The sequence below is a fragment of the Phyllostomus discolor genome, chromosome 3 (assembly GCF_004126475.2).
Source record: "Phyllostomus discolor isolate MPI-MPIP mPhyDis1 chromosome 3, mPhyDis1.pri.v3, whole genome shotgun sequence".
Classification (NCBI taxonomy): Eukaryota; Metazoa; Chordata; class Mammalia; order Chiroptera; family Phyllostomidae; genus Phyllostomus; species Phyllostomus discolor.
Window position 1 is genome coordinate 57,905,072 of NC_040905.2, and position 23,589 is coordinate 57,928,660.

The 23,589-nt window shown below is 37.5% G+C and overlaps 1 protein-coding gene across 1 annotated transcript in view; it reads left to right on the forward strand.

Annotated features, from left to right (window-relative positions):
* Positions 1 to 23,589, forward strand: part of ADGRV1 (adhesion G protein-coupled receptor V1) — a 507,196-nt gene that overhangs the window by 217,972 nt on the left and 265,635 nt on the right. The window contains 6 exon segments of the mRNA XM_036020532.1: positions 1,865 to 2,107; positions 6,666 to 7,073; positions 13,433 to 13,617; positions 18,026 to 18,275; positions 18,805 to 18,944; positions 21,347 to 21,507. Of these exon segments, the coding sequence (XP_035876425.1) occupies positions 1,865 to 2,107; positions 6,666 to 7,073; positions 13,433 to 13,617; positions 18,026 to 18,275; positions 18,805 to 18,944; positions 21,347 to 21,507 (1,387 nt within the window).

The following is a 23,589-nucleotide window of genomic DNA, read 5'->3' on the forward strand; positions in this document are numbered from 1 at the left end:
ATGTTTTCAAAAATATTTAAGTAACTAAGATAGTTTTGTTATTACTTTGATTTACTGCGACTGGGCAAATATGGATCCAGGGAAAACCACTGTGTACTAGTTGGGCAAAAGATTGCCCTGGAGTGCTTCTGACCTCGCTAGGAAAGGGGCCTGCTGGCAGTTCACACGAAATAGGTTCTTGTGGGGTCTCCAGTCATACTTAAGTCTAGAGAAGGTTAGGTATAATCTGTGAGTTTTGGTTTCCCAATATGTTTCCAGAATATTATTTGAATCGTATTTTTCTTTGCAAGGCTGGAAGATTTCTTTTGTCTGTAGTTGAAGTATATGTTGACATCTGTACACAGTTCAATTTTAGATGGTTCCTTACTCAGGTCATAATATGTCCTTTTGACTCTAAGTGGTTATAAGTAATATTCTAATCATCATCACAATAAGAAGAAATATTTTACTGAAAACTAAAGACAGGAGTCTCTGTTGTAATGTAATATGCTGAAAAATAAAATAATATAGTGCTGAAATCTTTGATTAAATGAAGCTATTGCAAATTCAAGCTCACTTGGCCATTAGGGAATGATAGTTCTTGAATAAAATTACCCATACTTTTGTAGTGTTTTAGTTTAACATAGCTGCCAAAGTCATTTCTCAAAAAGTGGGAAGAGTACAGCTATCTTTATGTTTCAGTACTTACTGATGTTGACTTGTGAAGAATGATGTGTGCCGTGGGAAAGCTGTTTATTCATATTGTAAAGGAAAATTAAATTCATTTATGGTGTGACTAAGATACAACTTATTTTGGGTAATACTAAAGAGTTTATTGTATTATTTCGTGACATAAGTAACATTATAAGTCTCATTAAAATTGTCACAGAACAAATGGATGAGGCCCCTGCTGATAAATAAAAATGATGCATTGTATCAGATTAGACAGTGACAGATGCAGTTGGAAGTGCATCAGCGTAGCTTGTTTGAGTTATGACAGGAAGCTAGCAATGTTTAGATTATTGTGTGTAAGAGCAAATGAGTAAAAACAGGTGATTGACAGGATGTGATAAACTTGAATGCTGACTTTAGAAAATGAACTATTTGAGATTGCTGCAAAAGTACTGCAGTGAAACATGAACAAACTATAATTAACATTAAATTTAGACTTATTTGATACTGAATTTTGGAAAATACATAAAATTACCAAATTTACTATTATCAATGTTTTGTCATGTTTATGTTCAACCCTTTACGAATAAAACCTGTCAGACAAAGTTGATGCTCTTTTTTTCCCTCTGCCTAAAAGGACATTCTCCAACCCCAGGCCCTGCCCTGCGCTCCACCTGACCCTGGCACCTGAGCCACCTACTCAGGGCACTTTAATTTTTAAATATGTAAATACGTATGTATCCCTTAAGGTTGTATAGTAAGCTTTATATAATGTTTAGGTTTACATTGTATCATGCTATACATATCATCATGCAATCTGATTTTTTTTGCTCATTAACGTTATCAGATCCATCCATACTGAAAAGTATTGAAATAGTTCACTTCTTTTAACTGTTAAATAGCATTTCACTGTGTGAATATATTTAATTTATCCTTTTGCTTACTGAAGTACACATAGATTGTCTCCTGACATAGATTTTATAGTAAGAAGCTTCCCCAGGGAGAGTAACAGTGTTTCTTACAGAAAGGCCCAAAAGTAAGTTCCATGGCAATCTAACATGAGATTTTAATTCTGTAATTTTAGATACTGTATTTCTAAATATACTTTTCTCTGTAATTATGTATATGAATAGTACTAATTCTTAATATCAGAATTATATAAAAATAGAAATATATTAGTTATCATCTTTTTTCCTTACTTTTTCATCATCAGGTACCACAAGTCGAGGTACATTTTTTTGTGGAGCTGTATGAAGTAACTGCTGGAGCAGCAATAAACAATAGTGCCAGATTTGCACAGATTAAGTTCTTACAGAGCGATGAACCTTGGAGCCTCGTGTATTTTTCTGTGGGTTCTCGGCTGCCAGTGGCTCATAAAAAGGCCACTTTAATCAGTTTGCAGGTAGCCAGAGACTCTGGGACAGGACTAATGGTGTCAGTTAACTTCAGTACCCAGGTAAGTGTGGGAAATATATTGAGATATATTAAGGTTTTCTTCTTTAACTGTAGCATGTGTGATGAAAGGAAGAATAATCAATATATTATTTTGTTATGATTCCATCATAATTCACATTATATTTATTACATTAAGGTTCATCCTTGAAACAGTTCAATTATTTTCACTTGGATCATGTTTTAAAATGATATTCTCTCATATTTGTCTTTCTTTTGAAAATGTGGTTGTGCAGTGCAAACTGTCTTGCATAAATCTGTTCTATATGATTTCTAGAGAGTTAAAATTTCTTCCAAATGTAATTGTATAAAACCAGGAATAAAAAGGGTCTTCGTTATTGTTTGTACCTGAACTAGTTGAAAATCTTTCCCAGAACCTCAAACACTAGCTGATCTTTATGTTTCTTTAAATCCATACGTACATGTTGTCTTCCTGCCACTTTCACATCCGTCCTATTAGGTGACCCCAGGTGAAAGAGAGGGAGCAGGTAGGTGTCAGGGACTCAGGAGAGGGAAACCATGTAACGTGAAGTGACCAGATGCTGGGCTTGGCCCAGGCAATGCCATACACCTTCCCAGCAATGCTTTTTAAACTTCATTTTATCAGCAAAATTCTACCACACTAAAACAAAAGTATTATCTCCTCTGTTTAAAGCATGATTCTGGGGATTGGAGCTTGCCCTGTATTTTGTTCTCCTTGACTCACATAAATAACTCCAAGAAACCCATAATATGAAAACTGCTCTTTTGGACCACCATTTCCCCCGTTTGAAAGATTCCAAACCTGGTGTCTTGTTAGGCCTCAAGGTTTTGTCTTGAAAAGAAACAAAGATTTTGTTTTTGTTTTTTTTTTTTAAAGGTGCTGTTTAATGCATGCTTGGTTGTGTCACTGTTGGGTGGCTCAAACGCGTAGAACATTTTTGCATAGAACACATCCGTGCAGCCAGTTTGCTGTAGCAATCAGTGAGTCAGGGATGGAAGGTGAGGATGGGAGCCCTGGCTAGTGACTTATTGTGGGAGCTTGACAGGCAGAAAAGCTTGTCTTTATGACAGAGTCCACAGCTTGGTGCATGAGAAGATAGAACTCTCTATCATATGAGAATCTAGAAATAAACTCCATTATAAATAGCTATGAACACAATAAGAATGATTCATAGTAGAGACAGATTTTTATATTTTTTTTCTGAGCATTTAAGTTAGGAAGAGAAATGAGAAGAAATATGCACTTCATTCTTCTTCTCCTATGAAACATGTATCACCATAGGCTGAATACTTTGTAGAATGCAGGAAGGGAACTGGAGATGAACAGACGATAAAGAGATGTGAGGCGCACTTTAACCTAGTTTATGCACTCAGGTGAGAAAGGATTGAAGTTGCTGAAATAGGAGTCTGAGTGCCACTATCTCTATCATATTTAATTATATTCTGTCTACATTCATCATAAATGATTCCTTGCAAAACACATGCTGCCACTAGTAGGGAACTCGTAGCATTTTTATAACCCTGTAACAACATGAAGGGTCCCGTGGTGATGGGAGCGTTCTGTATGTCAACTGTGCCAGTTTTGGCATCAGCTGTGATCCAGTACAGCTACACAGAAGGTTACCAACCAGGGCGACCGGGTAAAGGGAGCAGGATATCTCTCCATTATTTCTTATAACTGCATGCAAATCTACAGTTACCTCCAAGTTAAAAGTTTAATTTCAAAGATTAGAAATAAATGTGCCACTTCTTTGGTATTATTTTATTTTCCTGTTGCTTCACTGCCCTTGCATTTTCTCTCTCTGAATGCTAGCATATTACTGGAAGAGAAGGACATATAATTCCATTTTCCAGTAGCTGGCAAGAACGAGAAAATAATTATGGACCAAGTTGCTATTCTGTTACAGTGATATCAATCTTCATCTTACTTTTTTAGAATAGACTTTCAAAATGTAGTTGAAACACTAGCTGCAGTGTATTATACATACCCTTTGGTAGGTCAGCATTCCCAGTACATAAATACTATAGTCTTGGCATTAGTTCTCCATGTCTACATGTTCGAGATAAAAAGTTAAGGGATATAAAGTTCTGAGATAATGAAAATACCTCATCTCAATTATTATTAAAGGCTTAGGCCTATGGCTAAGCCAAACTTGCAAACCAATTTAAAGCCCTTTTATTTATATATGTGTGTGTACCAGCCCACAGCACACAAGCTCACGAAAGAACATGCCTTTCCTTCTTATTCTCACATTGTTTCTTTTTAATTACATAGTGCTTCTCATTTTTATATGTATTTTATAAATACAAGAACATATTGGTTGTTCCATTTTCTTTAAATGTCTGAATTGTGAAATCCTACCAGAAAACAGTAGACAGATGTATATGTGCAGTTTATAGTAACAAAGTCACCACCACCTAGCTTACGAAATTCAGCTTTATCAGGATCACAGAACTAGCTGTTACCAACCCTTCTCTGATGCCAGCCTACATTTTCCTTGCAGGATAACTTCTCCCCATCTTGTAGGTAACCCACATCCTGAATTTCATGTTGAATTATTTCCTTGCTTTTATTTATAGTTTCACCATCTGTCATATGCTGTTTAGGTTTATACGTTTTGGAAATTGAGTTTCTGCCAGTTGTGTTGTTTTGTGGTGCATTTCTTTTGTCAAGAACACATTTCTGAGAAATACATATGTTATGTGTGTCCTTCTTTCACTATCACAGTGACATGGTATTCCAGTGGATACTTACCCAATCTGAAGATGATAGGCTTTTGTGTCATTTCCTTATACAAGTTGTTTTCTTTCATTATTTTGCTGCAGGTGTTCCTAAAAACCTTTTATTTTCATTGATCTTTCATTTTTTATGCACTTTGTCACTTCCTCCTTCTGGAAGCATCCTCTTCTCCTTTGGGCTTCTGGAGCAGCCTCCTTACTTGCCCTCAGCCCTCATCTCACTGGCAGCTCTAGCTCTTTCCTGTTGCCTCGCTGGTCTTCACAACCGATAAATAGTGGGCTGCGCAAAGATAGACCTACTCTCTAGGCTAGACCATCCAGGTCTGTTTTCTTCAAATGTCATCTGTGAAATGGGAACTGCTGGATTTTTATCACCAGCTTCTACCATCCTGATCTGGAGTTGTATATCTGATTGCTTCTACTTGACATCCTCATTTGAATGTCTAAAAAGCATCTGAGGCTTAATATATATATTAAATAACTCTTGAGTTCTCCCTGGACAATATTTCCCCAGTTTTCCACCATTCATTGAAGCAAACATCGTCAATTTTCCTTTTCCTCTCCACCTACTGACTTGGCAAAGGATATTCCCAATCTGAGCTCATATTACTATTTCTACTCATACAACCCTACTTCAAATTACCATTGTTTTTTGCATGAACTAATGCAAAAACCTCCTATCTCTTCTCCCTGCCTCATGCACATCCCCTGGTATAGCCTAACTATGAGAGCCAGATGAGTCATAAAAATGTGAAATAAAATGTGTCAATCTCCTGGGATCCTCCAGTTTCTTACTGTCACACCTGGTAAAATGGACATGTGTGATCTGGCCTCTGCTCCCTCTCTGATGCCAACTTCTTGTGCTTTTGTTGTTTTTCCAACCACATTGCCCTTCTGGCTTATCCTCAGCACCTTTGTAATTGCTATTCCTTCTGTCTAGAATATTTCCCCTCAGATCCTTATGTGTCCTGTTTGTTCCCTTACTTACATCACTGAGGTCTCTGCTCAAATATCATATCAAGAGCTTCCCTGAGCAACCTTATCTAAAATAGTACCTAGCCCTACTCTTCTTCATAGAATTCATCTCTGTTATGTTGTTAATTCTATAACTTTTATACTATCTATGCCCTCTGCTAGGTTCCAGGAGGGCAGGTATTCTGTTGTTCATATCTGTGTCCACAGTGTGTCACCTGGCAGGTATTAGGAGTTTAATATTTGTTGGCTCATTAGTAAATAGCTGCATATTACTTTGGTTCTTTCCTAAGTTCTCATGCTTCAATTTACAAAAAACTTTTAACAATCAAAGTCTGAAGAAATTCAGAGGTATATAGGCCCAAGGTCCCTATTCATTTGGGTATTTTCTTAGCTAAGTAAAAATAACAAGATAACCAATTTCTCCTGTTTCTTCCTTTCATCCCTCTGCTTTCTCTTTACCCATCACCAAATCCCATCTCCCCCACATTTCTAAGTCAAAATGAAAATGTAAATATTACCTCTTTTTCTCCATACTCATAGTTTGCGGCATGTGTTATTTATAGCACAATTTTTAGTGTGTCCACAATTGCAGAAGTTCTGTGAGGCAGTCGTGATGGTTGTCATTCTCTTTCTTGGTCCACTCAAAGGTATCTGTATTTTCTAACTTCATCGCTGTATGGTGTACTCTTTCCCCTCTAACTCATCTTAGGAGATTAGAAAAAGTGTAAAACCCAATGACTTAGTTGTAATGTTCTTATGGCCAGTCATTATGCTTGAGAAACAGGATTTGTTTAAAGAGTAAGAGTTCATTTAAGACAGGAGAGGAGGTGCCGCAGCCTCACGGAAGCATGTGGTTTAATTTCCAGGAGCTGAGGAGTGCTGAAACAATGGGTCGTGCTCTCATATCTCCCGCTATTTCTGGGAAGGATTTTGTGAGAACAGAAGGCACCTTGGTCTTTGAACCTGGCCAGAGAAACACCGTAGTGGATGTCATCTTAACCCCAGAGACAGGATCTTTAAATCCATTTCCTAAACGCTTCCAGATTGTGCTTTTTGACCCAAAAGGTGGTGCCAGAATCGATAAAGTGTATGGGACTGCCAACATCACGCTTGTCTCTGATGCAGATTTGCAGGCTGTTTGGGGGCTTGCAGATCAGCTCCAGCAGCCCCTGGATGGTGATATTCTCAACAGAGTGCTTCACAGCATCAGCATGAAAGTGGCCACAGAGAACACTGATGAACAGCTCAGTGCCGTGATGCACTTAATAGACAAGGTAAGCGCTTGCAAGTGTCAGCAGTCAGTTTGGTAAGATTTCACAAATTTAGAATATAAGAAAACATACAAATCTATAATGTCAGTTATTGTGAAATTATAATAGAGTTAAATTTCTGAACATAGGAGTAGAATTTCTCATATTTAACACTGTACCTTTGTTTGCATGTGGCTTATGCCTTTTTGGAAACCTCAGTCTTAAATGTAGAGAATGATGCGTTGTCTGCTACAGCAGGAGGGACAGCCCGGCATCTGAGAAGGGGCACTGGGTGTCAGAAGCTACAGGCTCTGTCTGATTCTCCAGAAAGTGGACGAGTACCTTTTGAAATTTCATCTCAGTTTTTTGAATCTATAAAAAGAGAACTTGAACTAGAATATCTGCAACGTCCCTCCTGTTTAAATGCCAGAGAACAGGAGCTTTTTCCCTCTGCTGATTCTCTGCTCCTCCAGGGTGCTGAAACTTTCACAAAAAGGAAATCCCAGGAATGACCAAATAGCTAGAGGCATTCAAATTGGTGTGGACTTAGCCCAACCAGGTTTTATTTTCAACCTATTTTTATGTGTATGTCAATACTTACATCTGCTGATCTGAGTAACTGACTTAATAGTTATACATATGATATCTTATATATCATCTAAAGAACACTGAAAAATTCTAGAGTAATATAAAAGACTTGAATAAATAGAAATCTATACCTTATTTGTCAAAAGAAATACTCAGTACTATAGAGATAACAATTTTCCTTAACCTATAATAAAATAGAAACCCTATCAAAATAAGTTACTTTGAATTTTTTTACTTGGAAAAAATGATGCTCCAGTTCACTTGGATGAATATACCTGTTCAAATGGGCAGAAAGTTTTTGAAAAAGAAGAAAAATGAGAGGGCCCTCATCTCACCAAATATGAAAATACATTATGGAGTTACAGTGAGTAAGTCAGGGTAGCTATGGTGCAGGCATAGATATTCAGATCAATGGGATGGAACAAAAAGTACAGAAATAAATGCAAGTGCATATGAATATTTCATATATGATAAAGGTGACATTTTAGATCAGTGGTCAAAAATTACTCTGTAAATGGCATTGTGATAGCTGATTTAACCATTTGAAAGAAAAATAGAACTGAATCTCTATCTTAAACTGTACTCCAAAATAAATAACAGGCATATCAGAGTTTTAATTGTAAAACTGAAATCATGGAAGCAGAAAACATGATGAATCATTTTTTAACTCAAATCATTTTTGTTTTTCAATTACAGTTGACATACAATATTATATTAGTTTTAGGTGTACACCTCAATGATTAGACAATATATAACTTACCAAGTGATCATCTCAATAAATTTGGTACCCATCTGACACCAAATATAGTTATTAGAATATCATTGACTATATTCTCTCCTGCAAAGTTACTGTTGAGAAATCAGCTGACAGTCTATGGGAGCTCCCTTGTAGGTAACTGATTGCTTTTCTCTCACAGATTTTAAGATTCTTTGTTTTTAACTTTTTGCATTTTAATTATGATGATTCTTAGTGTGAGCCTCTTTGGGTTCATCTTGTTTGAAACTATGTGTGCTTCCTGGACTTGTATGTTTATTTTCTTCACCAGGTTAGGGAAGTTTTCTGTCATTATTTTTTCAAATATGTTTTCAATTTCTTGCTCTTTCTCTTCTTCTGGCACCTTCGTGATGCAAATGTTGTTGCACTTGAAGTTGTCCCAGTGGCCCCATACACTGCCTTCATTTTTTTGGATTCTTTTTTTTTATGCTGTTCTGATTGGATATTTTATGCTTCCTTATGTTCCAAATCACTTATTTGATTTTTGGCTTCATATACTGTACTGTTGATTCCCTGTAAATTATTCTTCATTTTAGTTAGTGTACCCTTAATTTTTTACTGTTTCTTCTTTATGGTTTACATGTCTGTTTTAAAACTATTGAAGTTCTCACTAAGTTCATTGAGCATCATTATAACCAATGTGCCTGCTAGATTGCTTATCTCCATCTTGTTTAGTTATTTTTCTGGAGTTTTGTTCTGTTCTTTCATTTGGGCCACATTTCTTTGTCCCCTTATTTTAGCAGCCTCCCTGTGTTTGTGTCTGTGAATTAGGTAGAGCTGATATATCTCCTGGACTTGGTTGTAGTAAGTGTTCTGTAGGGTCCAGTGGCATAGCCTCCCCAATCCCCCAAGTTGGGCCCTCCAAGTGAGCCCCCTTCATGTCTGTGTGCACTCTCTTGTTGTAGTTGAGTCTTGATTGTTGTAAGCACACCAATGGGAAGGATTTATCCCCAAGCCAATTGGCTACAAGAAGTGACTGTGACCACCAGACCACTGTGGAGGATCAGCTGTGCAGGGGCCCACCTTACAGAGCAGGACTTCCTTTGGCATGGCTCTGGTGCCTGCTGAGTTTGCCCCTAGAGTATGTCAGTTGTGGAGGTGATTGGGTGGTGTTTCAATGTGGTCTGAAACTGTCTATGAGGTGTGCTGGCTCTGGGGCCTCCCAGAAAGTGCAGACCAAGGCCAGAAGCTTCTTGTGTTCTACCCAGGACCACCTGACATGAGCTACAAAGCAATCTATAGATAGTTGTTACTTCTGTTGGGCTTGGAGGTACCCAGGTGAGACCAAACTAAAACCAAGTAGGCTGGTACTAGTGCCAAGCCTGAGGCTACTTAGCGAGAGGTAAGTGCATGCTGAGGCTAGATGTGGCTTGTTTGAGAGATTTTAGGAAAATCTGAATTACGAGCCAAGTCAGGCCATTGGTATGGAAAAACCACTGGAAACAGCTTGCATGGGCTCAAAAGCTGGGTGGGACAAAGTCTCAGAGAATCACTGGGCAGGGTGAGTCAGGTGGATGGAGACTCAGAAATGGAGCCTGACTGCCAGCTTTGTTTTTCTGATGTTCCTCAGAAAAGGAACATCAGCCTCTCCCTGTACGTCTGTCTGGCAGAAAGCTTTCCCCTACCCCAGCTCTGGTACTGGTGCTAGGAAATTCAGTCCTCCTCATATGTCCTTGGTGCCTTTGAGGATGCCATCCCAGCATTGGAGCTCCGAGTGAGTAAGCCTGAGTAAGTTGTTGCATGGGCCCTTTAAGAGAAACTACTGGGGCCCCAGAAGCCCCCTGTCTCACTCAGCCATAATCCCCATGGATTTTTACAGCTAGAAGTTTTGGTGACCTCTTTTCCTGGCACTGGACACCTGGGCTGGGGGGCCTGCTGTAGGGCTAGTACCCCTCTCTCAGGGAGGACCTTCATAGCTGAGATTCCTCCCCTGATATTTTTCTACCACACGTGGGTGTAGGACTAACACATTCTGTGCCTCTGTCCACCCTACCAGTCTTGATGTGGCTTCTTGAAATCCCTAGTTGTAGGGCTTGCATTCAGCTAGATTTCAGGCATTTCTGAATGGTGGTGGTTCTGTAGTGTAGTTGTAATTTTGATGTGGTTGTGGGAGGATGCATGTGCCGTGTTTACCTATGTTTCCTTTTTGACTGAAAGTACAAATCATTTTTAATATGTAAGTTTGAAGTGGGGAAGGTCTTCCTAAAGCATAAAACAAAACCCAGAAGTCATAAAGGAAATGATTGATAAATTCGACCATATAAAGTTAAAAAATAATTTTTGCATATATAACAAGTAAAGTCAAAAGGCAAATAATGTTATATCTCAATTATATCTCAATTAAACTGGGGAAACTAGTTAGGGGAAAAAGGACATCCAGTGGTGTGGGGAATATTTGCAAATATATGTGTGATAGGAATGTTTATTTCAGCACAGTTTATGATAACAAAAAGTGGAAAAAATAATCAGTGTTTACAGGGGCTTGGTATATCCATAAAATGCAAAAGGATTTCATGTTTTAAACATATTTATAATAATGAGAATAAGGCAGTAATAAAACAGGTACTGAAAAATGTATATAATCACATATAGTAGGGTTGAAATTTTAGCAAATAAAGTACAAGATGCCCAGTTAACGTTGAATTTTAGATGAACAATGCATCAATGCATTTTTAAGTGTAAGTATATTAAAAATAAAAACATATTTATATTTGCACATACTTATATCAAATAATTATTGGTTGCTTATCTAAAATTCAAATAGGGTCACCTACACTCTATCTGGTAGCTGTTCTTATATTCCATATGTATGTACTATAAACTCTAAGGTAGCCTCAAATTCAGGGGTGGAACTTCCATGGACTCAACAGAACTTCATTTTGTAAGGTCTTGTATTTTAAGTGAAATTATTTCTTATTTGTAAGTCTTATTTTCCCCCAAATTCTAACTTCTTTGGAATAGAATCTGCTCTATACCATATATTTTTTTTTACAGAAAGAGCTCAATAAATATTACATATTATTGTTAGACTCACTAGAAGTGACTACTTATTTATGTTCTGAAGGCACAAATATTGTGCTAAAAAGAGCAAGAACCTTAAATGACTCACTGTATTTTGGATAAAATCTAGCTGTGGGTTTGGGCAAAATTTTGCTCTGACATAATATTCTGTTCTTTGATTTTCCTAAGTATGGTGCGATGAAAATTATTCAAAATGCTGTCTTTGCTTAATAATAATGTCAGTCTTTTAAGACAACTGGATTTGATATGCAAAATTTGATTTTTAAATTTGGTTTTTAAAGCTTGGTAAAACATGAGTCAGGAGGTGTTGCCCCTAATGTTTTGTTCTGGAACACTTGAAAGAACACAGGAATAATATGTTCTGTGAAATCTCCTTTTTTGTTTTCTTTCCTGACAGTTAAAAAAAATATTTCCCATGGTTGACTCAGGCTCTTTACTTTTTTGTAAGCCAATTTTGATAATTTTGGCAGTTCTCTTTCTTGTTTACACAAAATGGCCTTGTAGAGCAAAAATGTTTCTTCTTATCATATATATTTTGTGCTATATATCTTGTATGTTAAGAATTATTTTGCCCACTTGATTTAATTTATAATCACACTAACAGGACTTAGACTCAGCTCCGTACTTTACCACCTGGTGTTATATTTCAAGCTGGCGATAATGTTGCACGACCTGTCTCCAGACTGAGGCCTGTTGTCTTGGGACGGGCCAGTTGTGGGGGTTGTTTTGCATCAGTACAGGTGGCTGTCACGAGTGCCTCCTCTTCACCAGCCCAGTGCACTCAGGCAGGTGAGGTAGTCTCTTTCTGCCTCAGTTTCCTTTTCTGGAAGCAAAACAAAACAGCACTAGTGCCCCTTCACAAGATTGTTGTGATGAAAATTAGAGAAGTTAATATAACCATTGGATAATAGCACCTAGAGAAACCAAGGATTATATAAATGATCTTTGGGTGTGTGTGTGTGTGTGTGTGTGTGTGTGTGTGTGTGTTTTACTAAAAGAAACTTTTCTTTTTGCCCTTGAATGTGAATGAAAGGTGGGGTGGCCCTAGAAGTTTTGGATCCTAGCCTTTAATTCTCAAAACTCCACATGTTGCTCTGGTGGTTTCTGGCTTTTCATTTGCCAGAAAAAGTCTGTCAAACTGAATGTTTGTTTCTCCGTTGGAATAATTTTTTTTCCTGTCTGGTTTTCTGGTAACATTTTTTTAACTCTTGAAATAATATTTAAAAATCACCAGATACATCTGGTATTGTTTCCATTTCTAACTTTCACTGATATAAAGCAAGCTCCGTATTTATAGATAGGGGTATTTCTTTAGCTGTGTAGTTTTTTACTTCTGCCTGCTCCTTCTGTATGCCTGTTGTATCTTATGGATTAGTCCTACTTGTAATATTCTCCCTGAATCCTGGGAGCAGTCCTTGAGCTTATTTTCCATTTAACATAATTCAGTTTGTTTCAGTATCCAGTGGGCAATTCCTTCTCTTCATTGTAATGTTTACTTTGTTAAATTTTATTCTGTACTTTTGATCACCTTTTCCTTATGGATTATTCTCCACTCTTCCTTACTATCTTTGAGATGGCTACTCTTACACTTACATCAGTTCAGCTATCTTCTTGGTACCATATGGATTATAAAAATGTAAAAAAATATGGAGAACATGAGCCACTTACTCAATGAGCTTAACTAGTAAGAGTGACAAACCAATCATTTAAGTGTTGTCATAAGTTCATTAATAAAGGTACATGCAGACTACAAAGAGACTGATCATGTGTGTGATGAGGCAGGTGGGGCACATTTCTTTATAAATGATTGTGCTTTTTAAAGTATAAATGGATATATTTGAAATATAATTTTGATACTCATTTCACTTAATTCCTCAGAAGTTCATCCTTATTTTGTTAATGCCAATAATTGTTAATAAAAAACACATTTTATTATATGATACATATTATTGAAGCACTTTATTTCTGAAGATACATTTTTATACTTGGATTTTTCCAGATAACTGTTGAAGGAAAAAGTCAAGCATTCAGTAATGAAAACCGAAATCTATTCTATGAGATTCTTTGTGCTCTTATTAACCCGAAGCGCAAGGACACCAGGGGATTCAGTCACTTCACCGAAGTGACTGAAAATTTCGCCTTTTCCCTGTCAACTGATGTTACCTGTGGCTCGCTTGGTGAAAAGTAAGTATCTTTTCATATACTAGCTGTACCTGATATGTATTCCTTCACAGTTTACAAAGTAATGCACCATGCACACTGACATTAGGTGATGGAACTAAAGACTATACAGTCAATGCATTATACCTACTGGGCAAATGAAATTAATTATTTGGAAAAAACAGCAGGTACATCAAGAAAAATAAATGTAGCTTGGCAACAATATATTCCTCTTGTTTTGAAGATATAAAATTTTGTAACTATAAAAGTCGTGCTGCTCACTCTTCCTTATGTAATGAACAGAGGATGCATTCTGAGAAGAGGGAGGTGGGCCCTGTCCATTGTGCTGCCCTGGAGCTGCGGTTCGATCCCGTCCATTTGCAGGTGTCTCTCAGAGTATTACTGAGCTCCAGACTAGTTGTTTCATGGCTGCAGTTTCATGGCAGGAAGCAAGCAAGAGGAAAGGGAAAAATAAAATGTGGCTCATGTTTATTATTCACTATAAGTTTAATTTTGTAACTATGTTAATATTCTTCAGAAGTCATGATGTCTTAAATTACATTCATAAGGTAAATCGGGTAAGTGTAGTACAAAGGTCTAAAAATTTTATTTCTATTTGATTTAACATAAAAATGGCTGATAATAGAACATGAGTGGAAATACAGATTTCCTGCCCAGTTCTTTCAGAGTAATGTGTTATTTAAAATGCAGTGATTATTATTTAATGGAACATGTCTGATTAAAAATGTGTATATAAATCTCTGTAAAGTTTATTTTTATTTATTGATTAATGTTGTGGTCACTAGTCATTAAGATATGTTGAAATTCAGAGGTATTTTGAAGACTACATTTTTAAAAATTGGTATAATAATTTAAATCATCTATTTATGGGGCCTTTATGAACTGACATGTTAGTTGAAATAATGATTGGATATGTAAAACATTTTATTTCTTAGATCTTAAGACATGAAATTCAAAGAGCTAGTAAATTCAGATATAAAAGTATTGCAAGATAGATCAAAGAATAAGATAATAATAACAATATTAATTGTACCTCTGATCTAGTCCTCACATTGTATTAGCTTGAACAATATGAAATTGCCTTTTTTAATCTAGGTATAAACAATATATAATGAAAATTTTATGTGGATTGAACGAGTCCTTAGGAAAAGTTGTACATATATAATTGTATCCCTACAAAAGAGCACTTTAAGTAGCTGTTTAAGGATAGGGTTAGGGCTTTTATTATTCCTGTTTACAGATGTAGAAACTGAGACCAGGGCCTTGCACAGCTTGCAGTGGTTACATGATTAGTTCAGGGCCAGTCCCAGGCCTACTGGATGCCACCTCCCCCTGCCGGCCACCATGCCCTGTGGTCAGAAGAGATTGTAAATCACTTGCTTTGTAAAAGATCTTTTACCCGACCCCCTGGCTCCAAAGTGCCCCAAACTTTCATCCCAGGTCAGTGCCAGGGGGTGACTTGAGGTTTAGGTACAGAACCGACACCCCCTGATACTGTATTCTCCTTTTAACCCCAATCACTGCATCTGAGGAACTTGGTTTCCTCAATGAGGAGCATCAGCAAAGTATTTGAGAGGCTCTCCATGTCCTGTCAGGAGGCCCTTCTCCTGTCCTCCCTCTTCCTAAATGTCCATCTGAGACTAATGATTAGCAGTTTGGCTCTTCAATACTATTTATAAATGTCTCTGATGTCTTCAGAAACCTCTGAAATGGATAATTTCTTTACTTCGAGTTAGTTTGCAGAGGCCACAGTGTATGTGTGTATGCACCCATGCATAGTTAAGCAATACCCTCGTACTTTTTTTCCTTTTACACTGTGTTCAACTATGTTGTTCAATGACAGAAGTAGTTCATAGCTTTGCATTCCCTATAGTCCCAATTCTTTCAATTTGTTTTCCTGTATTTCTGAAGATCACCAGGATGTTAAGGTTGTCTTAGATGTGAACCATCTACCCTGCTGTGAATGTTGGTTCCCATATCTGTGCCTTCAAAGGCCCAGGGAGAACTCAAGAGAGTCTAAGATGCACAAAAAAACTGCTCTCTTCTGTTTTATTGCCTAATGTATTCTCAGGACCTAGAAGACTATCTGGTACGTGGTGATTCTCAGTGGTTGTGGTACAATAAGTGAGTAGAATGAGTACATGAATCAATATATTTCCTACCATGTGCTTCCTCTTCATAGACTTACCTTTGCTCCTGAGTTATCCAGGAAGAGGAAACAGCACGTGTAATGGCAGTCAGGCAAGAATAGCATGGTGTGTTTGGGGAGATCATCAAGCTAAAGGTTGAACATAGAATAAGCTAGGTATGGTATGTGTGTGTGTGTGTGGAAGAATCAGACTGAGGATGTTAGGTCTGTCACTACAGGACAGTGGGAAAGGCTAAAGAACGGGGTAAATCAGGAAATAAGAAGACTGCATAGAGGTAATTGTTCCCATAAGAGAAGCTGAGAGTGAAATTGAGGCAGGAACATGGGGACTGTGGTAACCTTGAAAATAATTGGGTTGTAGAATTAACATATAGGTGACAAATTGAACTTAGAAAATAAGGACTAAATAAAGACTAGTTTTTCTTACTCAGAAAACTCCAAAGATGTTGACCATCCTGATATGCATTATTTACATTGCCTTAAGCAGTATTCAAGGGCATCTGCTGAGAGTGAGGGTTTGGGAGTTGAGCAGAGATATTGAGGAGAACGATAGAATCTAGAACAGTCAGTTGGAAGCCAAGTAAAAACAATGTCATGTGGCTGACTGAGGTTGGTCACAGGGGGGTTGTAGTGGCACCAGTGTATATGATAACATGGGCTCCTTCCACTGGGTTTCTCCCCACTCACTTCAGCCTGGGTGTAAAGCAGATTGTCAAAGTGAGTGTAGTAGAAGGGCATGGATATCCAAAGATAAGGTATCAGGGAGAGTGGTTGTCATCAGTAAGGGAGAGGGGCCAGCCATTTGTCACACTTGTGTCAAGGTTGAGCAGAGTCACCATGCATGTGATGTCCTCAATATGCAAAGGTGGTGGAGTCCATTCCACGACGGTGCTGACTGAGCTAAACCTCAGCAGATTCTAGTGAGGTGATAAGGGGTTATGTAGCCATGTGGCTGTGGTTCACTGGTCTCAGCCACATTGCACACAGATGGCAGTGACAGTGGTAGTTGTTAGCTCAGAGTCACCAGTGAAAATGTGGGAGGCCAAATGGGGAGATGCAGAGATGACTTCAGGCTGTTGTGGAGGTGTGTGTGGCCTCCACAGGCTGAGGTGCTTCTCCAGGACTCTTGGGCATAGAGTCTAGAGCCCTGGATTAATGACAGGATTAAAGATAGATATTTGAAGGCATCAAGTCAAAGCTGGGAGGAGGGTGTAATTTTTTTAAAGAAATGACACATAGCTAGAGATAAAGGTTAGCCCTTATCCTTTCCTTTCTTTCTCAAAAATTCCATTGAAAATCTTTGCTCCATTTCTCTCGTTAGCAATTTTGACACGGTATTATTTAGATCCATGATATAATTATATATACTGTACATGTATTGGGACCTATATTACTTATTATCATTTAATGCGTAATTTTTATCCTCATATCCTCTACACTTTTCCCAGCAGGCTTAAGATCTGATTCTTTGTATCTCCTCCTTGTTTACAAACATGATGGGTCCACTGATCTGATGTATCAGATTCACTGGAGGACTGGTTAAAAAATACAGATTCCTAGAACCTCCAGCTCCCTCCCACAGAAAGGGTTCTGACTTAATAAGTCTGGGGTGTTATCTAGAAATCTGCATTTTTAAACAAGCTTTGAACTGATTTCAACACACTGAGGCTTGGAAGCAATTTCACTGAGCACAGAATCTTATGCCTAGGGAGTGTTCAAAACAGAATTGTTAAATGGATAAAGATCACTGTTCAGGGCTGTTTCTCCTACCAGTCACATGGTCAAATTAGCAATTCTCTGGTGGGTTAGAAAGGGGTGAAGTAACTCTTGATGAACACATGGCTGCAGACATACAAGATTTACAACATTCTTAAATAAAGCAGAGTGTTTCACTTTAGTGGTATGCCTTTTCTTCAACCTATCCCACCAAAGCTGATACAAGTAACCGAAAAGTCCATTTTATAGCCACAGATTATACCTGATATCCATGAAACAGCTTTCAAAAACCCATGTTTTAGGTTATAAGGGGGATCAGGCATAGGGAGGGATACAGAAAGTTCTGTGAAAAAATCATGACAGCCATAAAAGAACTGGAAACACATTCTCTCTACTGCTTCTGGGTTGGTGGCGTCATGGTTATATACAAAGAACGGAGCCCCTGTCTAATGCATTTTAACAAATATAAGTGGATATATAGAACAAATACAAAAAATATATATAAAATACATGCCTTTTAGCAGGCCTTTTGCTTTTGTGTTGTAGAGGCAAAACCTTCCTTGACAGCTGCCCATATCTGTCCATACTGGCCCTTCACTGGTATCCTCAACAAATCAATGGGCACAAGTTTGAAGGAAAAGAAGGCGACTATATTCAAATTCCAGAAAGGTTATTGGATGTCCCGGATGCAGAAGTAATGTCTGAGAACAGCCCATGTGAAGTAGTCCAGTTTACAGAGTATAGTAGCCAGCAGTGGTTTATAAGTGGAAACAATCTTCCTGCCCTGAAAAATAAGGTAATCTATCATTATAAAGAATTATGGTTGAAATCTGATTTTTCCATAGCAGCCACACTCCTCAGAATGCATTTGCCTGATCAGATTTGTGGGAAGTGCTATGCATGGTGAGCTAATTATGAAGTGAAACATGTTCCATCTTTGTGAACTATTTGTAAAATATTTTGCCTCAAAAACAGCTGGAAGTATTTCCATCATGTTTTATTGAGTATACTATATGTCAAAGTAGGGAAAGTGAAGACATATAGCTTCCACTAATAGTATATTATATACCCTACTCATGATGAAGTCCAACAATTATAGTCAGAGTGAGTGTTGTCGGCTGAAGACTGTCAGAAACTGGAATGGAGGTGGGATGTTTGCAGTGTAAAACCAGGGAGGTGCCCTGCATTCATAAGCAAGCTACTTGTAAATAGCAGCAATACGTAGTGATCAAAGCAACTAGAACATTGAAGCAAAGTTCAGAATGGAAGATTCAGTCATGACATTAACTTGGAAACATGATTAAATTTTTTTTTACATATTATAGGTATTATCTTTGAGTGTGAAAAGTCAGCGTTCACAGCCCCTGACTGACAGTAATGAGATTCTCTACAGGATTCACGCTGCTGAGCCTAGAATTGTTCCCAAAACCTCTCTGTGTCTCCTTTGGAATCAGGCCACTGCAAGGTACTTACTAATAATTGTTTAAAATCAGAATTTGGTCTTCCTCTATTTCAGTACAGTTGAGCCCAATTTTTCCTACTGAGCAATGATGGACTTTGGACTGGAGAATGACCTTTACAACAAATAAGACAGGGAAGCATGGGAGCTAGCCTAGCATTGTGCAGGTGGCAAATGTAGCAAAACCATTTAAATATGTGTTTAGCACAGTATTTACTTCTTGATTATTAGTGCTTTCATGGGACTTACCATGAGTTCTGCTCATTTCAGATAACTTTCCTATGGATATTTGTTAATTTACTGGACAGGAAAGGAAATTTTTTTCCCTTCCATCTGGGCTTGTGGTTCTGGAGCCGATACTCTATGTTCAGAGGAATTAACAGGGATTTATAATTCTAGTGCATGTATGGCTTAGAGTACCTTTTGGGATTAAAGCCATGCATAGGAATGGGAAGAAGAGAGTGATTCTTTCTCTTGGCCTAAGGTCAAGTTTCTGAGCAGTTCTGTTCCTCAGAGCTCAGCCAATGCTTTAGGGTCAGGCAGTGCTGGTGCAGAGGGTCTAGGGTCCAAATCAGCCACTAGATCAATTCAAATGTAGTAGTCAAAGCTGGGGTGGCAGGTTTTTTTGTTTTGTTTTGTTTTGTTTTGTTTTGTTTTAGAGAGGGCATATAGCTAGAGATAAACCCTTACCTTTTTTTTTTCCTCTCTCAAATCTTCCATTGAAAATGTTTTGCTCCATTTCTCTGGTTAGTGATCTTGAGAAGATATCATTTAGATCCATGATATAATTCTATATACTCTACATGTATTGGGGCCTATAAAACTTTTTAACACTAATGAGTAATTTTTATCCTAATAACCTCTAGACTTTTCCCAGCAGGTTTCAGATCTGACAGGGTCATCTTTGTATCTCCTCATTGTTTGCAAACATGAGGGTCCACTAATAAGATGTATCAAATTCGCTGGAGGACTGGTTAAAAAATACAGATTTTTAGAACCCCCAGCTTTCTCCCCAGGGATTATATGGTTGGGGGTCCTAATAATTTCTTACTCTTAATACCATCTTTCATAAGTATGATATTCTTGCTTAATAGAATCTCCTATGTCCACATAGCTCCAAACCAAATGGAGATATCAAAATTTACTTTAATATTAATAGAAATTTCAGAGACTGATGAAATAACACCAAGGGGTAAAAAGTTATTACTAACTTTCAGCCACATAAACTAAAATCCTAAGTAAGTTTAACAGCTCAGTTGGCTAATCAACCATCTTTTGAACACCAAAATTCTGGTTATCCATAGAAAAAAAAAAACAAATTATCAAATGAAACTCCTAATGCCTGATGGCAGATCTTAAACCTAATACACAGATACTATGTGATCCTCAATATAAAATTAATAATGAATGTTTCAAGGTTGAACCTGTAATTGGAGTTGAGAAATTTTATAACCTTAGACAACTGTACTTGAACAACAATAAAAGTAAAGTGAAAAAATTAATTAATACTTAAAAAAGAAAAAAAGTAAAAAAATCAAGGCATTAAAAGGGAAGGGGCTCAACCAGTAGTCCCTGCGGAGTGCTGCAAAGTCTTGGCATGTGATGTTGTATTTGCCATGATCATGACAATGTTCTTGGGCTAAGTTAGCCAGACTTATAGAAACCCTGCTACACTTCAAAGAACTCTGGCCTGGCCAGGAGGCTCAGTTGGTTGGAACATTGTCCTGTACACCAAAAGGTTGTGGGTTTGGTCCCCAATCAGGGCACATACCTATGTTGCAGGTTCAGTGTCCAGTCAGAGCACGTACAGGAGGCAACTGATTGATGTTTCTCTCTTTTTCTCTCAATTAACTAAAAAATATGTAGATATATCTCCTAGGGTGAGGTTTACAAAAAAAAAAGGGTGGGGGGATCCTGGAAAACATTTAATTGGCTCCAAACTAAAAAAAAATGAGGAAGGCATTTTAGAAAAGCTTGTAAGTAAATTGTGTAGTTCAGATTACTGGGAATTATGAAAAATAAGAAAGGGTGAACACTACACATTGTAATGGCTGTGTCAATCTTTTGAGACTTTTGAAACATAGAAAAAGGTGCCTTCTGTTGAAAACCTTGGGTGTGTTTACTTTAGATTAGGTAGCAAATGGTACTGCTCTGTTGAAAGGACCAGCTTCTCCAATGCTATTGGAGGTCTGGATAGTATTTAGGCTGCTTCCTAATGTCCCCTGTGGGGTCTGTTGTGTCGTGTCATGCTCAAGATGTTCCCTCCAGGGTTTCTTCTGGACACTGTGGTGTACGTGAGTCTGGAGTCAACAACACTTATATTTGTTAAGTTATTTTTTCTTTAAAAATCATCTAGGACCTTACCCATTGATGAAAGCAGATTAGTGACAATTGTCTTTTTGCCCCAGCTGGTTGTCTGACAGTCAGTTTTGCAAACTGGTTGAGGACACTTCAGACTACGTGGAATGTGCCTGTTCTTACATGTCTGTGTACGCTGTCTACGCCCAGACCGACAGCTTGTCTCCGTACAATGAAGCCTTTTTCTCTTCTGGATTTATATGTATCTCAGGTCAGTTGCAATATTTTTGTGCCAATGACTTAGAGTATTTATGAGAATGAAAGTCTGTTTACCATATTCATTTTATATACACAAATGCAAATATACTGTAATTCATCAGCACTGGGAGGAAATAAACTTTCCCATTGACTTATTTATTAATTCATTCAGTGGATGCTTATGGAAGGCCAACTTTGTACTGAGGATATAGGGAAAAACAAGACACACTTCCAGCTCATAAAGAGTATAAAATACAGTGTGAGGTAGAAGCTGGACAATAGGAAAGGATATACATAGTTCATAGTCTAATGCAGAACCTGAGGGCAGGTTCTGCATTAGAGTATCAGGATTGTGTGAGATAATGTATACAAAGCAGTTTGTATTTTTATTTTAAAAAAAACCTACCCCTTTGGCTGATTTGTAGTCTACCAACTAGGAGCTCTAAATATGCTCTGTTTAAAAAAATAAACAGTTGCCTGGCTGGTGTGGCTCAGTGGATTGAGCCCCAGCCTATGAATGGAAAGGTCACCAGTTTGGTCCCTGGTCAGGGCATGCACGTGCCTGGGTTGCAGGCCAGGTCCCTAGTTGGGGGTGTGCGAGAGGCAACCGATCTATGTATCTCTCACACACTGATGTTTCTCTCTCTCTCTTTCTCCCTCCCTTGCCCTCTCTCTAAAAGTAAATACATAAAAGCATTAAAAATAAAAATATGAAAAATAAAAAATAAACTGTCCTTTTTACCTTTCACATCTAGGTTTCATTTCTGGCAGGAGTAGGAACTTGAATTGTGTTAATGTCTGTCCAACCATTCACCTATAACTTAAATTAGAATGACTATATAATTATTCTCATTTCCTGCATTGATTATATGGTTGAGAGTCTTAATAATTTTTTATTCTTAATAACATATTTTATAAGAATGACATTTCTTGCTTGATAGATTCTTCTAGGTCAACATAGTTCCGAAACCAGATGGAGACATCATATTTTACTTTAGTATTAATAGAAATTTCAGAGAATGATGAAATAACACCAAAGGGTAAAAAGCTAAAATAAAAATAGATGTTATTTTATGTATATCAATAGAGAGACAAATCCAAGTGCTGCTGGGACCCACAAAACCCCTCACTTGTTCTAAATATTGAACATCAAAACAAAGACTTTTAAAAACTAAAGTGAAAACACTGTTTTGATTTTTATAAAAGACTAGAAGGATTATATTTCCTGGAAGAATTGTTAACAAATATATATTTTTTGCAGCTTACTTTAGCAAAGGCTACATAGATTTGCTTATATATTTGAGAATAAACACCTAAACATCAGCATCTATTTGTATAATTTTGACTTGAAGTTACATTTGAAATTACAGTTGACCTTTGAACCAAGTGGGGATGGGGGACACTGACCCCCCTGTGAGTCATGAATTTATGTAGAACCTTGACTCTCCAAAACCTAACTATTAATAGCCTACTGTTGACCAGGAGCCTTACGATTATGTAGTCAATTAACATATTTTGTGTCATATGTATTATATACCACATTCTTACAATGAAGTAAGCTAGAGAAAAGAAAATCATAAGGAAGAGAAAATACATTTATACTGCTATACTGTATTTACCCATACCGTAAGCTTATGTCATCTTCGTTTTAGGCTATGTGTTCATCTGCAACTTTCTTCGGTTTGTTGTTTGAACAAAACCTGTGTATAAGTAGATTTGTGCAGTTCAAACCCCTGGTGTTCAAGGGTCAGTTGTAGTGTTTTTGCTTTTCTCTCTGTCTGTGACATATTGCAATGTGTGTCGGATGTTCTGTAGATAAGGAGACATAAAGTCTTGTCTTTGTGTCTCAGTTTCTGTTTCAGGGGAGATTGGATGTCCATCCCTCAGATGGGCCCATGGGAACTAGAGAAGAGAATTTTCTGTATCTTACATATGTATTCATTAATTTAGGGCAGGTTACACTGAAGATCCCTCTGAATTTGAAAGTAATCCGACTAGCTCTTTTCATGAAATGGGTTAACATACAATTAGACAGGAGTTAAGCCTTTTATTTATATCAGGATAGATCACAGTGTATCTGTTCCAAATGTGGTTC